General features: G+C 39.5%; 2 protein-coding genes across 9 annotated transcripts in view; one reads left to right on the top strand and one right to left on the bottom strand.

The window, feature by feature from the left end:
* Positions 1 to 19,292, bottom strand: part of LOC307099779 (3-oxoacyl-[acyl-carrier-protein] reductase) — a 65,901-nt gene that overhangs the window by 3,601 nt on the left and 43,008 nt on the right. The gene's annotated exons all lie outside the window — the stretch shown is intronic.
* The window catches only part of PALLD (palladin, cytoskeletal associated protein), a 270,780-nt gene that overhangs the window by 249,197 nt on the left and 2,291 nt on the right, over positions 1 to 19,292 (top strand). For all 8 annotated transcript variants that reach the window (XM_079771702.1, XM_079771701.1, XM_079771704.1 and 5 more), the window contains 5 exons: positions 10,146 to 10,240; positions 12,131 to 12,263; positions 14,451 to 14,658; positions 17,531 to 17,696; positions 18,207 to 18,340. In XM_079771702.1, the coding sequence (XP_079627828.1) occupies positions 10,146 to 10,240; positions 12,131 to 12,263; positions 14,451 to 14,658; positions 17,531 to 17,696; positions 18,207 to 18,340 (736 nt within the window). The remainder of the gene's footprint in view (positions 1 to 10,145; positions 10,241 to 12,130; positions 12,264 to 14,450; positions 14,659 to 17,530; positions 17,697 to 18,206; positions 18,341 to 19,292) is intronic.

Raw genomic sequence — 19,292 nt, 5'->3', positions numbered from 1 at the left:
ATAACACAAAAAACGTGTGTTAATTGACTGTTTATGTTATCAATAAGGCTTCTAGTCAACAGGAGGCTATTAGTTTGGGCGAGTCAAAGGTTATACAGAGATTTTCAAATGCGGGAGGGGGTCAGCATCCCTAATCACCATGTGTTCAAGCGTCAGCTGTCTAATGCTTACAGACATTTATCTGAACAGAGGAACTGTTTGATTAAAAGATGGAATATTACCTCTTTGATTTGAAACTATTTTCCCAATTTCTACACCATCTCCATTTGGAGGGGTAGAAAAAAAATTTTTTTTCATGAGTAATTATTTATTCCACCAGGGGTTTTTCTATATGAGTAATTCTGGTGCAGATGTGCCTTCTTTCCACAAATACTACCAAGGGCCTAATATGTACACCTATGATATAGGTGATGGGCAAGACAAAGTCCTGAGACAGAAAATAAGCCAGTAAAAAAATATAAATCATATATCAGTTCAGATAGGATTTAGTCTATGAAGTGAAAAAAGGAGAAAAGGATGAGTTGCATTATGCTATTGTAAAAAACAAAAAAGTACAATATTTAAAAGATATATACCCACACTTAAATCTAATGGAATTTAAATAATGTGTGTCAATCATAATTCTGATAGTGCCCATATACAGGAGTCCCCTCTAATCTGCAGGTTCGGTTACTGGTGGTCAATGCAGTCCAAAAATATTAAATGGAAAATTCCAGAAATAATTCATAAGCTTTAAATTTCACGCCCTTCTAAACAGTACGATGAAATCTTATGCTGTCCCGCCTGGGACATGAATCACCCCTTTGTCCAGCACAATGAGATGTTTTTGAGAAAGAAATCACATTCACGTAACTTTTATTGTAGTATATTATTATAAAATTATTCTATTATTATTGTCACTAATTGCTTACTGTGCCTAATTTATACATTAAATGTAATCATAGGTGTGTATGTAGAGGAAACGCATAGTATGCACAGTGTTGGTATTAACCGTGGTTTCTGGTATCCACTGGGGGTCCTGGAAGGGCTCCCCTGCAGGTAAGCGGGGACTACTATAGCATTTAGGATTTTTTGTTTGTTTCCATCCAATTGTTTTCTCGTTTTTGCCCTTTGATTTAGGAACAAAAAATCGACTACTTAGAATTTAATAGGCGGCTACCTGGGTATCTTGTTATCATTCCAAAACTGCAAATTCTTTTTTATTGAATATCTTATATATTTTAGGCACTATGCTGGGGACACAAAAATGATTAAGAAGTTACTTTGTACATTAAGAACTCACTGTGTGACATATTTTTACAAAGTCGGCAGAAGTCATGTAAATAATATGCCTTTTTTTTAAAAAAAAGCTAAAATTATGTTTTTAGGAGGTTGTTCTGAAATCATTTTTTAACATTCCTATCATACCATATTTCTTTTTAAGGAAATATTAAGTGTCAGAAAGTGATAGATAATTTTAGCAAATTTTACAAATGTTTAAGTTCATTCAGTGTCCTCCTATCCTAATATCACGTTGTTGTATAAAGATATATTTCTAGAGTAATACTAAGATTAGAATGAACCTCAAATCATCTACCAATTAGGTTGTGACAGAGCACAGCAAACTCTCCCGTCAGTGGACGGTTTCCACATTAGTGCACTTTCTCAAGGTTCTAATGTTTCAATCAATGAATACATGGCCATCACCTTGAAAACTAGTCAAAATCACAACCTTTACTGAAAAGTTGCATGTTAATGTTTATCTGTGTTCATTTTTCGTGTATTTGAGGGAACAAAAGTGGAACCTTTTTTTTTTTTTTTACTATATTTTCAGTATGTTTCTTTGACTATTAACAAATTTTAATTTTTAGTTCTCTGCCTACTTAAAAGTGGAGAACTCAACAAAAATCTAAAATATTTCTTTCTGTTGGGTTCTTTATTCCTCTTTCCCCTAGGAAGGCTGGGATATATTATGGAGGTAGAATTAACCATGTCCCTTAAACATATCAGTACTGGGATCCTGCTAAGGATTTCCAGGCATATTTCCCTGGCAAATGTGTTAAACTGTTACTGCAGTAAGCAGTTTAAAACTTTGATTATGAGTCTACTTCTCGTTTTCTTCAAATTATACTAATGAATTTTCATATGTAAAGAAGTTGTAAAGGGGAAGGTGTCCCTGTGCAGGGCCCGTGAAAGTGTGCAGAGTTGAAGACAGCAGCCCCGCCTCAAGGGTCTCTGAGCATTTAAACTATGATGGGTCACTAGATAAAAGAGGGCTGCTAAAGATTAATTCCCCTTGGAAACAAAGAAAAGGAGGAGTGGATAGAAACCAAAAGAAGGTACTGAAAAGCCTAGAAGCTATATAGTTAAAAGCACGAACTTTAGCAGCAACCAAACCTGAGTTGGAGTTCTAGCTCTGCCACTCCTGACCTGTGTGACCTTCAGCAAGTCACTTAACCTCTCTGTTCCTCTTCTATGAAATTATAATAATACTAGAGGCCCGGTGTACAGATTCGTGCACTGGTGGGGTCCCTCAGCCTAGCCTGCATCCTCTTGCAATCCGGGACCCCTTGGGGGATGTTGGGGTGCCAGTTTCGGCCCGATCCCTGCAGGGATCAGTTTGAGCCAAAGCCAGCAGTCCAATATCCCCCAAGGGATGTAGTAGTGCATGAAGCAGCAGGTAGCCGGGGAGGAGCCCAAGCCTGGGCAGGGCGCCGTGCCACTCCCGCCCAGCAGCTCAGTAGCGCTACCGCAGAGGGGGAAGAGGCTCACACCACTGCAGCTGTGCTTGCCAGCCGTGAGCCCGGTCTCTGGCACCCATCAGTCAGTTGAGCGGTGCTCCCACTGTGGGAGTGCACTGACCACCAGGGGGCAGCTCCTGCATTGAGCGTCTGCCCCATGGTGGTCAGTGCACATCATAGCGACCAATTGTTTGATCATTTAGGTTTTCATATATATAGACTAGAGGCCCGGTGCACGAAATTCGTGCACGGGGGTGGGGGGCTGTCCCTCAGCCCAGCCTGCACCCTCTCTAATCTGGGACCCCTCAAGGGATGTCCGACTGCCCGTTTAGGCCCGATCCCAGTGGACTGCTGGCTCCCAACTGCTCGCCTGCCAGCCTGATTGATGATGTCTAACTGCTCCCCTGCCAGCCTGTTTGCCCCCAACTTCCCTCCTCTGCCGGCCTGGTCACCCCTAACTGCCCTCCCCTGCAGGGTTGATCGCCTCCAACTGCCCTCCCTTGCAGGCCATCTTGTGTCCACATGGGGGCAGCTATATTGTGTGTTGGAGTGATGGTCAATCTGCATATTACTATTTTATTAAATAGGATTGGTTTCAATAATACATGTAAAGCACTCAGTTTACCTGGCACATATTTTGCTTTCATTAAATGCTAGTTACTGTCATTTTAATTCAAAGACACCAATAACCCTGTCTTAGAGAAGCAGCCCAAAGAGGTGGCAGAAGCCTGAGGAACCAGGATATAAAGGTCAGTCTGTCTGTTTCTAGGTGCCCTGCTCCCACAGTACCATTAGAGAGTAAACAAGTCAGTTTGGGATAGAATTTCTACCCCAAATGTTGCTGATGTGTGGTCTTCTGACCTCCTGGCTTTTCCTTTTTACCACCCCATGGGAAAGGAGTAAGGCAGCAGACATGGCTCTGCCACAGCTATGGGCTTTGGTGGAGGGGGAGGGAGCCCGGAGAGCGCACAGCCACGCCCACAGCACAGCTGACAGGGGCCACACATGAAGGCAGCAGCTGCTCCCAGCACACTCAGGGCCAAGAGAAGGCCCCGAAGAGAGCCGTGCTGCCCTCATTCTGGCTGCAGGGAGCTCTGCCGCTTCACCGGGTCCAGGAGGAGCCCCATTTAACCCTCAGTGGTGCTTTGGCTCGACTCCCCTTTGATGAGAAGACAAAGAAAGAAGCGGACCCATTTACAGCAGGTAGCCACAGGACTCCTGTGATTAAGCAAATAGTAATACGACTGCTCTCAGGGAGCAAGAGTCAAAAAACCCCAGTGTCAGCCACCAAAGCAGTTCCTAATATCTAGAATCCCCACGGTTAGTGGATTGGACCTTTATTCTAATTAAAAAGGCGAGGCTAAAAATCTCTTTTTCTATCTAAATGACCAAAGGCAGGCATAGGAGGGCAAACTCGGGAAGAGAATCTGAGGAAATCCTAAAAGTGGGCATTTATGCCTAAAGTTGAAATCGTTGTGAGAGAATATTTATAGCACTTGGTAGTGGTCAGTCGCTGTTCCAAGTTTCTGAGTATGTTGCCAACTCCTCTATCTTGGGGATTTCAGTAGCAGGTATGTCCAAATATGACAGATGTAGGTTTTGTGAGCTGTCACCTAGAAATTAACTTCACTACCCATTAGAAAAACAAAGCATAAGTATTTTTTGTTAATCCTCACCGAGGATATTTTTCCATTGACTTTTAGGGAGAGTGGAAGAAAGAGGGAAAGACAGAGAAAAACACAACCACTGGTTGCCTCCTGCACAAGCCCTGACCAGGGCCCGGGCCGAGGAGGAGCCTGCAACCAAGGTGTGTGACCGGAATAGAACCCGGAACCCTTTGGTTTGCAGGCCGGCGCTCTATCCACTGAGCCAAACTGGCTAGGGCCAAAGCATAAGTATTTAAACCATCACAAGTGGCAGACCATTTTCCTACCTAACCCTTGGCATAGTTATTTGTTGCTTTAGGAATACTGTAATAGAAATGTTTAACAGTGTCATAATCTCAACTTTATAACATCTGTTATTATATACTAAAGTATTTTGCCATTCTTATAATTTGTGAATTAAACCATAATTTAAAAGAAGCATGACAAAGTAGGCATCGAAAAAAAATTCAAAAGAAAAAACTAAATTTTCAAGGTACGTATTAATCCCAAAAGCATAACATGTAGTCAACAGAAAACTGAAGTTGACTCCCTGTTTTCTTAATGCCCTGTGGTTATCTGAAATTGTTTACCATTTTAAAAGTATTTGGGTTTGAAAGGGAGACAACTACACCTATTTTTCCTGGTACACTGTAGCCTACATGGTGTGAAATGACCAAGGGAGAGAGGAAAAGGCTGGAGTGGAAAAACTGGCTCATAATGGAACACAGACGGCAGAGCTTTCCTGAGCAGTGGGAAATAATTACAGAAAGTAGCCAAGAGAGAAAGGGTGAGAACCAAAGAAAGAGGAAAACACCAAAGTACAGCAGAATATTTTATAGAATATTTTTCCACCTGGGTTAATCTTTGGGGAATAAGAAATACGTTAGGTATTGCTGACTATATCCAAATTCTGCAGCCCTAACCATACACTAGACTGTGTATCATACGCGATGTGTGCCGCTCAGGCAATTCCTAAGAGGCCAAAACAATCCCATAGTTCAGTGAAATGAGTGATTATGCAGTGTTGCACCAAGCATAATGCCAAAATGAGGATCACAAATACAATTTACTTTAGACAGTAATCCTGTATTTAAGACACAACTAAATCTAAACATGAATGTTTTACTTTGTTTTGTTGTGTTGCTAGGTTACTCTGTATCACACTTGGATTGTAATGGCTGTTTTGCAGTTTGATGTTTCCTCAAATTGCATTATATATACAAGTGGCAAGCTTTTATGAAGATCTGTGTGCCACAAGTTACATTTCACAAACAAGGAAATATAAATGTTATTTGCATATTATATAAATAATTGGCCTTGCATGCATGAGGCATCAAACAATTTTTACAAGCTAGATGTTTAATACAGAATCCCTTTAAGAATTCAAACTTATTACTTGTACTGTGGCTTTAAACTGTGGATTTGTTTGGAATAGAAAATGAACACACAGCTGAGTTAAATTTAAAAAGATAGTTTGTTGATTGTGTTTTGTTTTAGCATTATAAGGTTGCTTGACTCATTTCAATCTTTACTTTAAATATTCACTTCCATTATTCATGTGTTAATAAAGCAGAAAGAAATGAGAAAGTTAACAGCAAATGTAGTAGCATTAATGTGCAGCAGAGCCTTCTAATTGTGATGATTACTAGGGTTAATTGGCACATTGGTATGATTAAAATTACCTAATGCTAATGTTGTATGATCTTCTTCATAAGTAAAACTTTCAGACTTAAAAACCTGCACTTTCAATTGTGCACACTAGAGGCATCTTTTCAAAAGTGCTTCACTGAATTCTGGATTTTTTTTTTCTTTCAAATGTCAAAATTATACATCTTGTTGGTTTGCATGTTCGTTAAATGTTCCTGGTCATTTATTGATTTAATAATATACAGGGTGGTGGCAAAGAAAGGTTTACAGTTGTTCATATGGAAAATAATACAATGATTAATAAATAATACAATAAACTGTGTTTTATGTACTCACAACTGTAAACCTACATTTGGCCCACACTGTAGTTAACCAATACCGTATTATCAAACTAATAAGTCTGCCCCTAAAGACCATACCTTTCTCCTTTATGTTTAGAAGTGAAGAATGATGTAGGAGTAAAAAGGTGACATTCTTTTTCTTATATTTGGGAAATGAAGGAAATACAGTATCTGTGGCAGTAGTTATGTATATGGTGCTAAGAGGCAGAACTGTAATGTTTACAGTAGGATGCCACCCTGTTGACCCTTTTTTTTTCTGTTGGGAGGGCAGGAGGCAGAGCTTACGCTAAGCATCTCAGATGATTAGAGTGAAGTAAGATCTGTCTTTCATCTCCTACCTCAAATGCAGCCCTCACACAAACCAACACCTGAATCTTCCTGTGTGCCTGGCATTTTTCAAGCACCAGCAAAAGTTAAAAAGGTTGATCTCCTCTCCACATATTCTGTCCCCTGTGCTAAGAGTATTTTGTTGTTTTTTTCCTTTGGAGTAAATTACATCCTAATGAGAGAGAGAGGGGGGGGAGGGGGGAGAGAGAGAGAGGGACAGAACTCCATTACATGGAGAAAACATTGTACGTAACAAAACAATTCTAAGGGATGCTTCATATCCATCCGGTTGATATTATTATACCTATATTCAACATTTAGAGCATTGAGTAGATGTAAAACACAGTACCAAGTAATCTTTGTAAGAACCCATGAGGGATTAACTAAATGGTTCTATTTTACAGATAAGGCAATTTAGCCAGTTAAGTTACCTGCCTCAAGTCACTCAACAATAAAGTACAAAACTGGTTTACAAACCCAGATTGACTCCAGAGCTAGGGAGTGTCATACGAAGATGCCTGGGGCTCATCCCAGCACTAAGAGCACTGAGGGGCAGGGGAGGCACTGGTTAAAAGAGGTATTTGAGAGAATCCATAAATAGGAGGTAAGAGCATACCTTAAAGTATATCCACTTGGAAAATTAAATTGGAGTCAGCCAAACTGCTGGGTCTCCTAAAAATCACCTTGTCCATGCACATATAATGTCTCAGGCGCTTAGTGACACAATACTGCAATGGTGAATTTAATAATTTATGACATCAGGTACAGTAATCCCCTTTATCCACAGTTTAGTTGCTGTGGTCCAAAAATATTAAATGGGAAATTCCAGAAATAAACAATTCATAAGCTATCATTCATAAGCTGAGTAGTGTGATGTCCCACTCTGCCCCACCAGGACATGAATCATCCTTTGTCCAGCATATTCACACTGTACATACAGTACAAGATATCCTGAGACTACGAGACTACATTCATATAACTTTTATTACAGTATATTGTTGTAATTGTTAATCTCTTACTATTCCTAATTTATAAATTAAACTTTATCATAGGTATATGTATAGGGAAAATAAAACACAGTATATATAGAGTTTGGTACTATCCATTGGGGGTCTTTTTATGTATTCCCGGTGGAAAAGGGTGGATTATTGTACCATTTGATATTTATAGTATCATCTTTGGTTATATCATTAATCTTTACAAGATCCTTATGAGCTAGACCCCAGTTTTTACAGAAGAAGAAATAAAGGCTTAAATAAAATCAGTGATTTGCTCCAAAGCCAAGACTCAAATCTAGGCTAGAGGATTTTTTTTTTCTAACTTACATAAATGATTAGTTAATATTAACTTCCCTTGTGGATACTCTGGGTTTTAAAACACAAGGGAGAAAATCTATCCAGATTATACAAATTTATTTTAATCTATCCAAATTAAAATTATTTGTAAGCAGCAAAGCCAACAAGGAAGCCATATCCCATATGTCAGTACAGTTTAAGGTATTTGTGTAGAACAAACCATACACTATCTTGTCCTCATGCTCCAAAAAGAATCATGGCTCTTACATGTTCATTTGTTAAAGTACCTAGCAGGATGCGTCAGACGGGTAATTTATAATGGGTGTCTTCTAAGTAAGTCACATTTAGATTTCTACGGCAAGTATAGATTTGGAAGGGTTAGATAAAAATAATTTTCAGATTTCAAGCTAGCTTAGGGAATCAAGTTCTTGCCAAGAACTCAGCACACGAGAATTTATATGATGCGGCCTGAACTTCAGCTACAATTAATCTAAGTTAGAAATAATTCCTCTTCATAATGTTATACTTCACGTCTCCCTGGAAATGTTCAGGAAAAGTCATGTTTTTAACTGTGACCTTGACAGCAAATATTGTGAGTGCTAGAGGAATTTACATGTCTAATGGTATAAAGACTACTTGAGAGTGTTTCATAGGACCACCTCATTCTATTGGGAGATTCCTGATTCTTCTCCTGTCTGTGTTACATTCCTCTTTGTCCACATTACACCTCTCTGCCTTTTCTGAGTGGTAATGGCCCTCAAGAAGTCCCAGCTCTGGGAAGATCTGGAGACCCCACTACCTGGGTTCCTGCCTCTCCCTACACCCTGCTATGGGTTCTTGCCTGTGTTCCCTCTACCAGTGTCCTCGCCCTCATCCCAGCCCACTCTCAGGGAGAACTCGGAAAGCAGTTCTTCAGACCATACCGAGCACCTCTTGCTTCTGCAACCTGTCTGTATTGGCAACTTGGAATGAAAATAGGAGTCAGTGGTAAATTTTGACTATAAAGGCACATGGGGGCTACTCTTCAACCTTGAGAGAGAATTCCCTAGTCCCGTGGTCGGCAAACTGCGGCTCGCGAGCCACATGCGGCTCTTTGGCCCCTTGAGTGTGGCTCTTCCACAAAATACCACGGCCTGGGTGAGTCTATTTTGAAGAAGTGGCATTAGAAGAAGTTTAAGTTTAAAAAATTTGACTCTCAAAAGAAATTTCAATCGTTGTACTGTTGATATTTGGCTCTGTTGACTAATGAGTTTGCCGACCACTGCCCTAGTCTAATCCATGATAAATCGGCTTCTCATTTTTCCTTCCTTGCTGTTCCCTTTTGGCCATTATCTGAATTTATAAGTACATCTGCTCATTCTCCAGGGAGCTGAGAGAGTGGAGGAGAAAAATCATCTAGTTTGCTATTCTGCTTGTAATAGTGAGGGGAAATTTAGGAGAAAGGGCTAAAACAAAAAGCCAGAGTAACAATGGGTGATTTATTCATGTCATGTGGGTCTTGTAAATATTACTTTTGTCTATACATGACAGCATTTATCAAATTTTCAGTTGCCAAATTTCAGAGATAAAATATAGCTTTTCATTAGATAGGCCCTTAGCATATGACCCACAAATTTTAGGTACTTAACTGCTTCCGGTCTTCAAATCTCAAACACGCTCATTTCATGCAAACATGGCGTCTCATACTCATTATGCTCTCCTGGTCATCCCTGTGCATACTTATTTCATAATGCTCATGTTACATGCTGCCATCTCTTTTACTATGTGGTTTTTGGAAGGGATACTACTAAAATTTATTAAATATATTACTGAGAAGATCTAACAGAAAACTAAAATCATGTAGTTTGATTTCAAAATTAGCTACAACCAGTAACTATTTGACCGTGAAAGTGGGATCCTCACAGGACGGTGATGTCCTGCTGCTGTGTTTTACAACTCAGCTTCCTGTGTTAGGGAGACCTTAGCAGATCACAGTTAATCTGTGAGGCTGTCACTTTAAATACCATCCCAGATAAAACAGTAAAGCTTACTGAACCCAGGGAAAGCCCATTTCTGAGAGGGGGTGGCGTCATCACTAACATGGCACATGGATTTGCTATGGAGAATAGGAGAATGGACGGTTAGTTATTTTGCATAGCAACTAACTTCCCCTCCTGCTGTCTCCAACAGGGCCGCGTCAGTTGTACTGGACGGCTAATGGTACAGGCTGTCAACCAGAGAGGTCGCAGTCCCCGCTCTCCCTCGGGCCTTCCTCATGTCAGAAGGTATTTCAGATGTTCCTTTCACAAGTGTCACTATTACTTTATTACTATAAGTTCAACACTCTTAGAATTATGGTGACCACAAAAGTCGCATAGTTGAAGACAGAATGTGAATATAACCTTAAAGTGTATAGAGTTATGGCTCCTTGACTACGCTACTTTGCAATTCAGAAAGAGGAAGGGAGCAAGCATTTACTAAAGTGTGCTAAGCCTGCTCAGATACACCATCACTAGTGTGTTAAATAGGGCCCTCTTTATACACGAGGAAAGCAAAACTCAGCATCTTTACATGGCACGAAAATACCAGTAAATGCTACACAAATGTTCAAAACCAAGAGCTGTGTGGATTGACCATTATGAATTATTGCCACTAAGGTTTCTTAAAACCAGCTGACTTCTGAGTGTTCATTTTTCAGATACTTCATTCAAAACAGTTTATTTTAGACCTAACCTTATAGGTAATATTTTTCATATTTTAAATGCTCAACAAATATCTGCTAACAATAGTGTGTGCTTTCCATTCCTAGTAGCCCTGAGTTTATGTAAGGATGCTGCTGGGCAGGGCTGGGGAAAGATATTACTTCGCAGTAACACATTTGCACTTAGAAAAGAATATAAGTCAACCAGTCTGTCATCTTGGTTCCTATTTAGATATTTTATAGACAGAGCATGACAGTAAACTAGGGGCCACAGATGCAAATACCCTTGATGAAAAGAACAAATACTAAATTAGGCTCATAGAAGGCACCAGGAAGAACTGAGTAAGCACCAAACAAATGGTGTGTCTGTGATGCCTCCTGTGATTGGACCCACACAGCCCTTTGTGCAACATTTGAAAAGGCCAACTCGGGCACCTAAGCATGTGCAAATCTAACTTGTTTGTGGCAACATCTGTTCACAGGATCCTAGGCCTGTATCTATGGCTGCGCACACACACATATTTAGTAGCATATCCATTCTCTTGTATTATTTTCTTCTGCTTTTCTTATGGTCTTCAATATATCTAAGCTTTCCCATGTACCATTGTCTCCTAGAAAAGCACTGTTCAAAAATTGCATCTGTATTTGTAGAGAGTAAACTATATTAAAAAGCTGATAATCATTAGCCTATTATACCAATCTTTCATTTGGTCCACTCTTACTTTTTCTAGTCAAGTGTTTTTAAACATACTTTCTAATGATTACAGGCAGAATTTGCATTCAACATCTTGCTCTTTTCTTAATCTTCCCTGCCCTTTAAAATTGTATTGTTCTTAAAGATGCCTCTGGCAACATACTTAAAAACAAGAGAGAAGCACAAGATCTGGGAGATTTGCACATTATTTGAAACTAAAAAAAAAAAAAGTGTCTTTAGTACATGGATAACCGATATAAAAGAAAACCTGCCTTAAAATGCAGTTTATTTTCCTGGTTAACATGAGAAGGAATTTTGATTCTAAAGATATTAAATTTTTATAAAATAATAAACTTAATTTTCCATACATTTAAAATCACAGTGGAAAGTTATAGTAATTTCTGTTGAAAAAGAATTGGTGATAAATAAATGAGCAACAGCTACTGCTATTTCTCATACAGCTTTCAAAATATTTATTTAGGTAAAAAACATTAATATAAAATATACCATTTTCTCCAATTTCCCCTTTTATGATTTATATTAGCTTTAAGATTAGGAGAGCAGAATTGTGTAAAATGTGCAATTAGCAGACTGTTAAATGTATAAGAAATTTCGAAATGAAACAAGATTTTGCTTTGCTGACGTTTTTATACGTAAACCTTGCGGGTAGAAATCAGGCAAGGGTATTATATCATTACCCCATGTATTATTTTTAAAGAAAAACAACAGATGACTAAGAGCCTGGAAATAACTACTGTCTACCATTTATCCTGTTCTAAGGCCTCGTTCTAGATCCAGGGACAGTGGAGATGAAAATGAACCCATCCAGGAGCGGTTCTTCAGACCTCACTTCTTGCAGGCTCCTGGAAACCTGACTGTGCAGGAAGGAAAACTCTGCAGAATGGACTGCAAAGTAAGAGTTTGCCATTGTCTATAAATCGATCGTCTCCCTTCTCCCCTCATTGCCGTTTCTCTTTCGTTTCTTTTGGGAAAGTTATGTAAAATAGACATCTTTAATATGTGTTCCAGCTTAAGAGAAAGAAAAAGCAGTGAAATTTATGCGGGGTATGTATATACTATTTTGAATCATTCTTTTCCCTCACTTTCAAACATTCAGTAAATACGTTTGCTCCTTAGGGCCCCATTTACAATATTCTAGAAAGCCCCTGGGAGGTTTTATCCTTTCTCATTTTTTTGAAATAACACATGTAATAATCAGTCATATGCCATTTCTAAGAGAAATGAGAGTGACAGCCTTCTTTCACCCATTTTACAGCAGGGCTTCTGAACTCGGGGAGGCCAGGTTTTATTGCATGTGTGAACTCTGAAATTGCACACAAGTGTGCGTGATAAAGCTTTCATCCATTTCTCAAAAGAGCTTAAGGCAAAAAATGTTTAAAAACCACTGCTCTGGAAAACTTGTTTGTTTTCCCCATTACTTATTGATCTTAAATTTAAAATTTAGCTCTTAAATATGGATAAGGTTTTGAAACATTATTTAGGCTCCCTCTGCTGGTTCTCTTTGGGATTGCAAAGCACAAATGTAGATCTAAAGGATTTGGGCAGTTTGTTTTTACAAAAAGTAAATCAATATATTTAAGCTTTCCCATGTGCCACTATCTCCTAGAAAAGCACTTTTTACAAGAATTAGATCTTGTAGAAATGTATAAAAAGATTAAAAGCATCTATTTAAATTATGACCTGATTATAATGACCTTAAATTCCTGAGATCAGGCTTTCTTTACTTATGCAACCAAGAAAGTTGGGGTTAGAAAAGGGGTGGTAGAATCCAGCATTTTCCCTTTGCCTTAAACTCTGCCCACTGGCACAGGTGCACTGTGAATGGGGTGGGCTGAGAGGACACTGCTTTCGGCTTCTCTCCTCCTAAACACACTGTGGCCTCAGCGGTCCACGGTCCTGCTTGTCTGGGTTCTAACCGAGGACAGTGGGAACAAGCAGAGCCCCTTTGTTTCCACACTTGGGGAAGGCCTGGAACCTGACCACAAGTGTCCACTCGCTCTTTCTACCTTCCACTTCCAGGGGCCTTCGACTGGGAACGCAGTGTATGTGAAGAGCTGGGGGTAGGGGGTGGACAGATGGGAGAACGTAAGAGCGTGACCTTCTCAGAAGCCATGGGGCCTAACTACTGCTGTTTGCTTCCAAATCTCTGCATCCTTTTGACCAGTAATTTAAATGTACTTAATATTTCTCCTTTAAATTCTCTAGACCTTTGTGACATGTGGGGGGAGGCATCTTTTAGGAAGTATAAATGAGTATCACGCAGCGGGAAGAGAATTTATGAGTTCTCTGGCTGATTTTGGCAGAGCTGGGCCTTCAAAAAAAAATGGTTTTGCAGTCCAGCTGACATCTTTCTGTATGTAATTCCCCACTAGTAACTGTGGGCTGGGTAGAAAGGCCTTCCTTAGGAGTGTTTTTCTCCCCATTCATAGGCAAGGCTTGAAGAGTTGACAGATGGCAGCCATCCATACCTTTCACAGCACAACTTGTGATTAGCAATTAAATGTGCTTTTGTCTGATCTCTGGTCTACACAACTGTCATGGTCTCAAGATTTTATGATGTTTCCATTGTGATGCTAATTTGTTGATATGGCTTTCTGGGTAACTTTGTATTGTTCTTGTTAAATTTCAAGGATTATCAAATAATAGTAATAGCCCTATTTGCTGATGGATGCACCACCGTCTCCACAGCTATGGCAACTCTTTGACGAGAAGCTTCATAGTGGGTAAATGCCAGCTGAGTATTTGTTACAGTTATTATGGTGGGGCATCTTTTTGTCAAAGAGCTCAGGGCCCTATGCTGACATCATCCCAGTAATCTTTATAACCCTTGGTGAGGTAAGATGAGGACAGAAGTTTTTTAAAAATCCCCATTTCTCTAGGTTGCTCTATAAGAAATGTTTAAAAGTGAGCTCACGAGTGCTTAGGAAGCCACTGAAAGGTTTTAAGCAGAAAAGAACCTGAGCTGATACTAAAAGCCATCTTTTGTACTACCAAGGGAGGAATTTATGATGGTTTCTTAGCTCTTGATTTCATTGTTTTAATATTAGAGAAATTTATATGCATTTTCTTTCTGGTTTAGGTCAGTGGGTTACCAACCCCAGATCTAAGCTGGCAACTAGATGGAAAGCCAGTCCGCCCCGACAGCGCTCACAAGATGCTTGTACGTGAGAACGGGGTGCACTCTCTGATCATAGAGCCCGTCACATCGCGAGATGCCGGCATCTACACGTGTATAGCCACGAACCGAGCAGGACAGAACTCGTTCAGCCTGGAGCTTGTGGTTGCAGGTAGGCTCAGCTGCGAATCCTTCCTCTCTCCAAGAATGACCATCAGATTTAGAAATGTGAACTAATCCTACATCAGTAACCAATATGGAGAATAATTCAAACTGCTGAAAAATAGATTGTATCATCTAAATAGCTAATTAGGGCATGTTGTAAGCCTTAGCAAATCAGAAACTAATTTTTCTTCACTGTAGCCATTGTTATTTATTTTTTCCTTCTCCCACTAGCCTGGCCAAGAGAGAAAGGGATTTGGGCTTTTCTGGGTCATCCTGCTTGTGTGTATGTGTTGACCTCAGTGTTACATAAGGAAAGGGCAGTAAGCAGTAGCATGGGCTCCAAGAACCAAACTTGATGTGTAAGAATTTGCTTATGCATGAAGTTCTGAAGATAGACTCAGCTTTTAAAGTAACATACAGGCAGTCCTCAGGTTACGTAGCCATCTCCCATTTATTTATTAAAAAAAAAAAAAAAAGTTCCGTCATTTCGACGTATGTACATATGTGCTTTATGTTTTTTATTATTTATTTACCACAAGTAAAGGTCCGGAATTGTTATCTTTCTTTTAGTTTTTTTTTTTTTTTTTTTTTTTTTTTTTTTTTTACTGTTTCACTTCATTACTGCTGTGTATGTGCTCCATGTGAGTGACAGAGGTGCTTATGTAGGTGGGTTCCGACTTACAGCGAAAATCGGTCGCGCTGTAGGAACGGATCTCTGACGTAACCCGAGGACCTACTGTATACCAATTTCAAAATCCAAAATTTTAAACATTTCATTACCCCCAATATCATAGTCACATTAAACTCAGAATTGCCTTTTAATTGATTATATTGTTTGGTAAACTTTGTAAAAGTATTGTTACATGAAGTCTTACCCTTAGATAAGGACAGTGTATTTATGGAAAGGTTTATACCATCCTTAGGAGTTGAACATAAGATTATGATATCTCTTCTTGTAAAAAAAGAAACAATGTTTATTCCTCATGTACATTATCTCAATTAGTCCTTACAACAGCCCTATGAGATAATTAGAGCAAATGATCATTCTATTTTTAGGGATGTGGAAATTAGAGAGATTAAGTGACTTGCCCAGGTCCCATTAGTCAGCTAAGGGCCAGTCTCAAAAGGTCTGCTCACTCCTAGTGCTCTTCCAAACACCGAGAGCCACCGAGTTCTTTGAAGAAATAGAGTAGCAGTCAATATGTGGACTGTGGTGCTATGTGTTAGCCATGCTTTACAATCTTGTGTGCAGTATTCAGTATACTACGCACTAGGATTGATTTCCCTCACTCCTCTAACTCTCCCTCATCAGACTAAACCCTTTGGTTTTCTCCTGTTAAATGTGCTGCCTGTCCTCAGGACTGACCCTTGAGGTCCAAGAGACATCTCCGTTAGAACACGGCAGCGCATAGTAATTGGAGGCAAAGTCTGTGATGCCATATCCTAGCTCTCGTTTACTAGCTGTGTCCTTGGGCATATATAAAACAACTCTGCCGCTTCATTTCTCCATATGAAAAATGGGGAACATGATGCCTCACATGTTTTATAAGGATTAAATCTATGAAGCTCTGCATCACCAGTACCCTCCATAGCAATGCTCTGCAATGGTAACTGCTACTCTTAATGGTGAGTTGCTATGACATTAAGACATTTTTTTATACATTTTACGCTCTTTTCAAAACTGGGCCCAGAAAGAATACTAAGTGGGGTCTGTTCCTACTTCCCCAAAATAGCCTAGGTCAAGTAACCATGTCAAGTCCAATAAAAATACTACCCTCTACTCCAGCCGGTGTCGCTCAGTGGTTGAGCGTCGACCTATGAACCAGGAGGTCATGGCTCTATTCCCTGTCAGGGCACATGCCCAGGTTGCAGGCTTGATTCCCAGTAGGGGACATACAGGAGAGAGCCGATCAATGATTTTCATCATTGATGTTTCTATCTTTCTCCCTTCCTCTCTGAAATCAATAAAAAACATTTTTTTAGATAGTCTTGGTTGAGTATTTGAAAATTTCAGATACAATGTTTATCATCTTCACCTGTTTTTCCCTTAGCTTTGATATATTTATCACTCCAGAAGGTAGAAAATGGTGGAGAAAGACATGTATCCTCAAATTCATTATTGGTAGTTCAGAAGAAAATAAAACTAAACCTTATTTTCTCTGAAACTGTTTCTACCTCAGATCCAAGAAAACAATTTCCCATTGGATGGTGATATTAGAGTGTTATTAACAGTTCTGAATTTTCAGACTAATGAAGTTATCCTTCCTTCAAGGTCTTTTTATAGCCCTTCAAATACAAATTAGAATCTATAATTTATAGGTAACTAGTTAAAGCTGCTAAAGTTAGATGAAAATGCCTCTCCTTTATGTTTCCCCTTTTAAATCCTACAGAACTTCTCACTGAAGCCATCACTTACAGTTTCAGAATCTTTCATAGCAAACATTTCAGATAGCAGGGAGAGAAATTAAAGGGGATCAAATTCCTAGATACACGTATCCTCCTCAGCACCACTAGGTGGCAGTGGTTGGTAAAGGCTGGCCTGTGTGGTCACAATTAGCAGGGAAGCCAACCCAGCTGCTGCCAATGGCTTAGGAGTCTCACACAGTCTGTCAGACAGGCATTCTGTGGAGCAGATGGCCAGTGGACTGCGTGGGCCTGTCAGGCTGGAATTCATTGAGGAAACAAATGAGTGGGATGAAGCATAGTAACCTTCCTTGGTGAAAGAATAATGTGGAGAGAGGACTAGCACCGTGCCACCTCTGAAGTGACAAATAGTATCATAAAAGATCCGTTCAAGGAATATTTCAAAAAGCTTCTGAATTCTTCGTAGTGCTCCTTTCATCTGTCACTGATAAATCATTCGTGTCGTGTTTTCTTAGCTAAAGAGGCACACAAACCCCCCGTGTTTATCGAGAAGCTGCAGAACACCGGCGTTGCTGACGGGTACCCAGTGAGACTGGAATGCCGTGTCTCAGGAGTGCCACCACCTCAGATATTTTGGAAGAAAGAAAATGAATCACTCACTCACAGCACTGACCGAGTGAGGTGAGACTACAGGACGAATTAATCTAATCCTAATGACACGTAGAAAACACGGTTCACATAGCACGTAAATCTGTGTGAGAGTCGTGCTACTGATGACATCCAAAACAAAAATCACTCTCTAATGTGTGATTAAGCCTTTAGAAGGAAGCTATAATGGTATGTGATGAGGCACATTCTAATTTAATCTCACGGTGATTTTTTTGTTTTTATCTTTATACCTAAAAGAAAAGATGAATTCATTTGCTGCAATGGTGATAGAAACTGTTCAGTGGTTTGGTAAAGGCAGATCCTTAACTAGAAATTAAGTGTGCAGATTTATTCAACCTCTTGACATCTGCTCTTCTCTCCCATTAACTTTAATGGGGCTGGCAGCCTCTCCAGAATAAGTATGACCCTATTATCGCCTGCTCACACTATTCTGTTTCTAATGACCTAATTAAAAATGATGCTTCGTGTTCTAAGCCACTTTTTACAAATTTGGAACCCTAACGGCCTTATCCTTTTCTCCAGCATGCACCAGGACAATCATGGCTACATCTGCCTGCTCATTCAGGGAGCCACAAAAGAAGACGCCGGGTGGTACACCGTGTCAGCCAAGAACGAAGCTGGGATTGTATCCTGCACCGCCAGGCTGGACGTTTACAGTGAGTGCCACTCCATCTTACTGCATTTACCCATTACATTAGGAAAACCAGGCATCTGCACAGCGAATCACATTACTGCCATTTAATCTTATAAACTAGTGTTTTTCTGCCAAAAATTTCATATTGTTCTCTCTCTTTCTATTTATAGTTTCTCGACATTAATAGTGAACTACACCAGGAGAACAAACACCCAAGTATCATGCAGAAACTTTGCATTATTAGCAAACTATGCATGTTGACTAGTCAGTTGTGGCTTCCTTACCCAAGCATACCTTAGGCGTTAACCGTAGGCAAAGGCATAACCACATGTTTTTCACATGACGCTTGTTACTGTGTTTTGCAAATGACTGCCTTTTTTTTTTTAACATTTCTTTATATTATAATCCTATCACAATGTCTTATTGCACTCTGAGTGTGTGTACCATTGATCCTGGAATGCTTACTACTTTTGTGGCTTAGTGCTTTTCTCATTAATATATCTTAAGCAGCTGAACAACAGATTTGTGATTATGCATCCTAAATTTAAATAAAATCATTTTATTGAATTTACAAACTAGTACAATAGCATTATGTGATCTATTGACATAGAGAAAACCACTAGAAAAATTTAAGAACTTATCTCTTCTTAAATGAGAAATAACTGCGTAAGGTTTTTCAGAAAATGAGTAACCTCAACTTTCCCGACTGCCTAATTCCTTCCTATAGATCACTGTTAAAAGATCCATCCAGAAGACCAAACTACTCTAATTATTGTGGTATTTATACATTATGAACTCTGAAAATTAAAAAAGAGGAGGGAGGTAAATTAGAAAACTTAGAGACTATCTCAAAGGATTCCCTGTGCTGTAGCAAATATTTATTTTCAAATAAAAATAACTACACTGGGTCTTTATTATCCAGCTGTTATAGTCCCAATACCCTGTACAGACAGTAACTCGGCAACCTATGAATA

The sequence above is a fragment of the Cnephaeus nilssonii genome (genome assembly GCF_951640355.1).
Source record: "Cnephaeus nilssonii genome assembly, chromosome: 5".
Lineage (NCBI taxonomy): Eukaryota > Metazoa > Chordata > Mammalia > Chiroptera > Vespertilionidae > Cnephaeus > Cnephaeus nilssonii.
The sequence above is the reverse complement of the archived record's forward strand: the minus strand, read 5'-3'. Positions and strand labels throughout refer to the sequence as shown.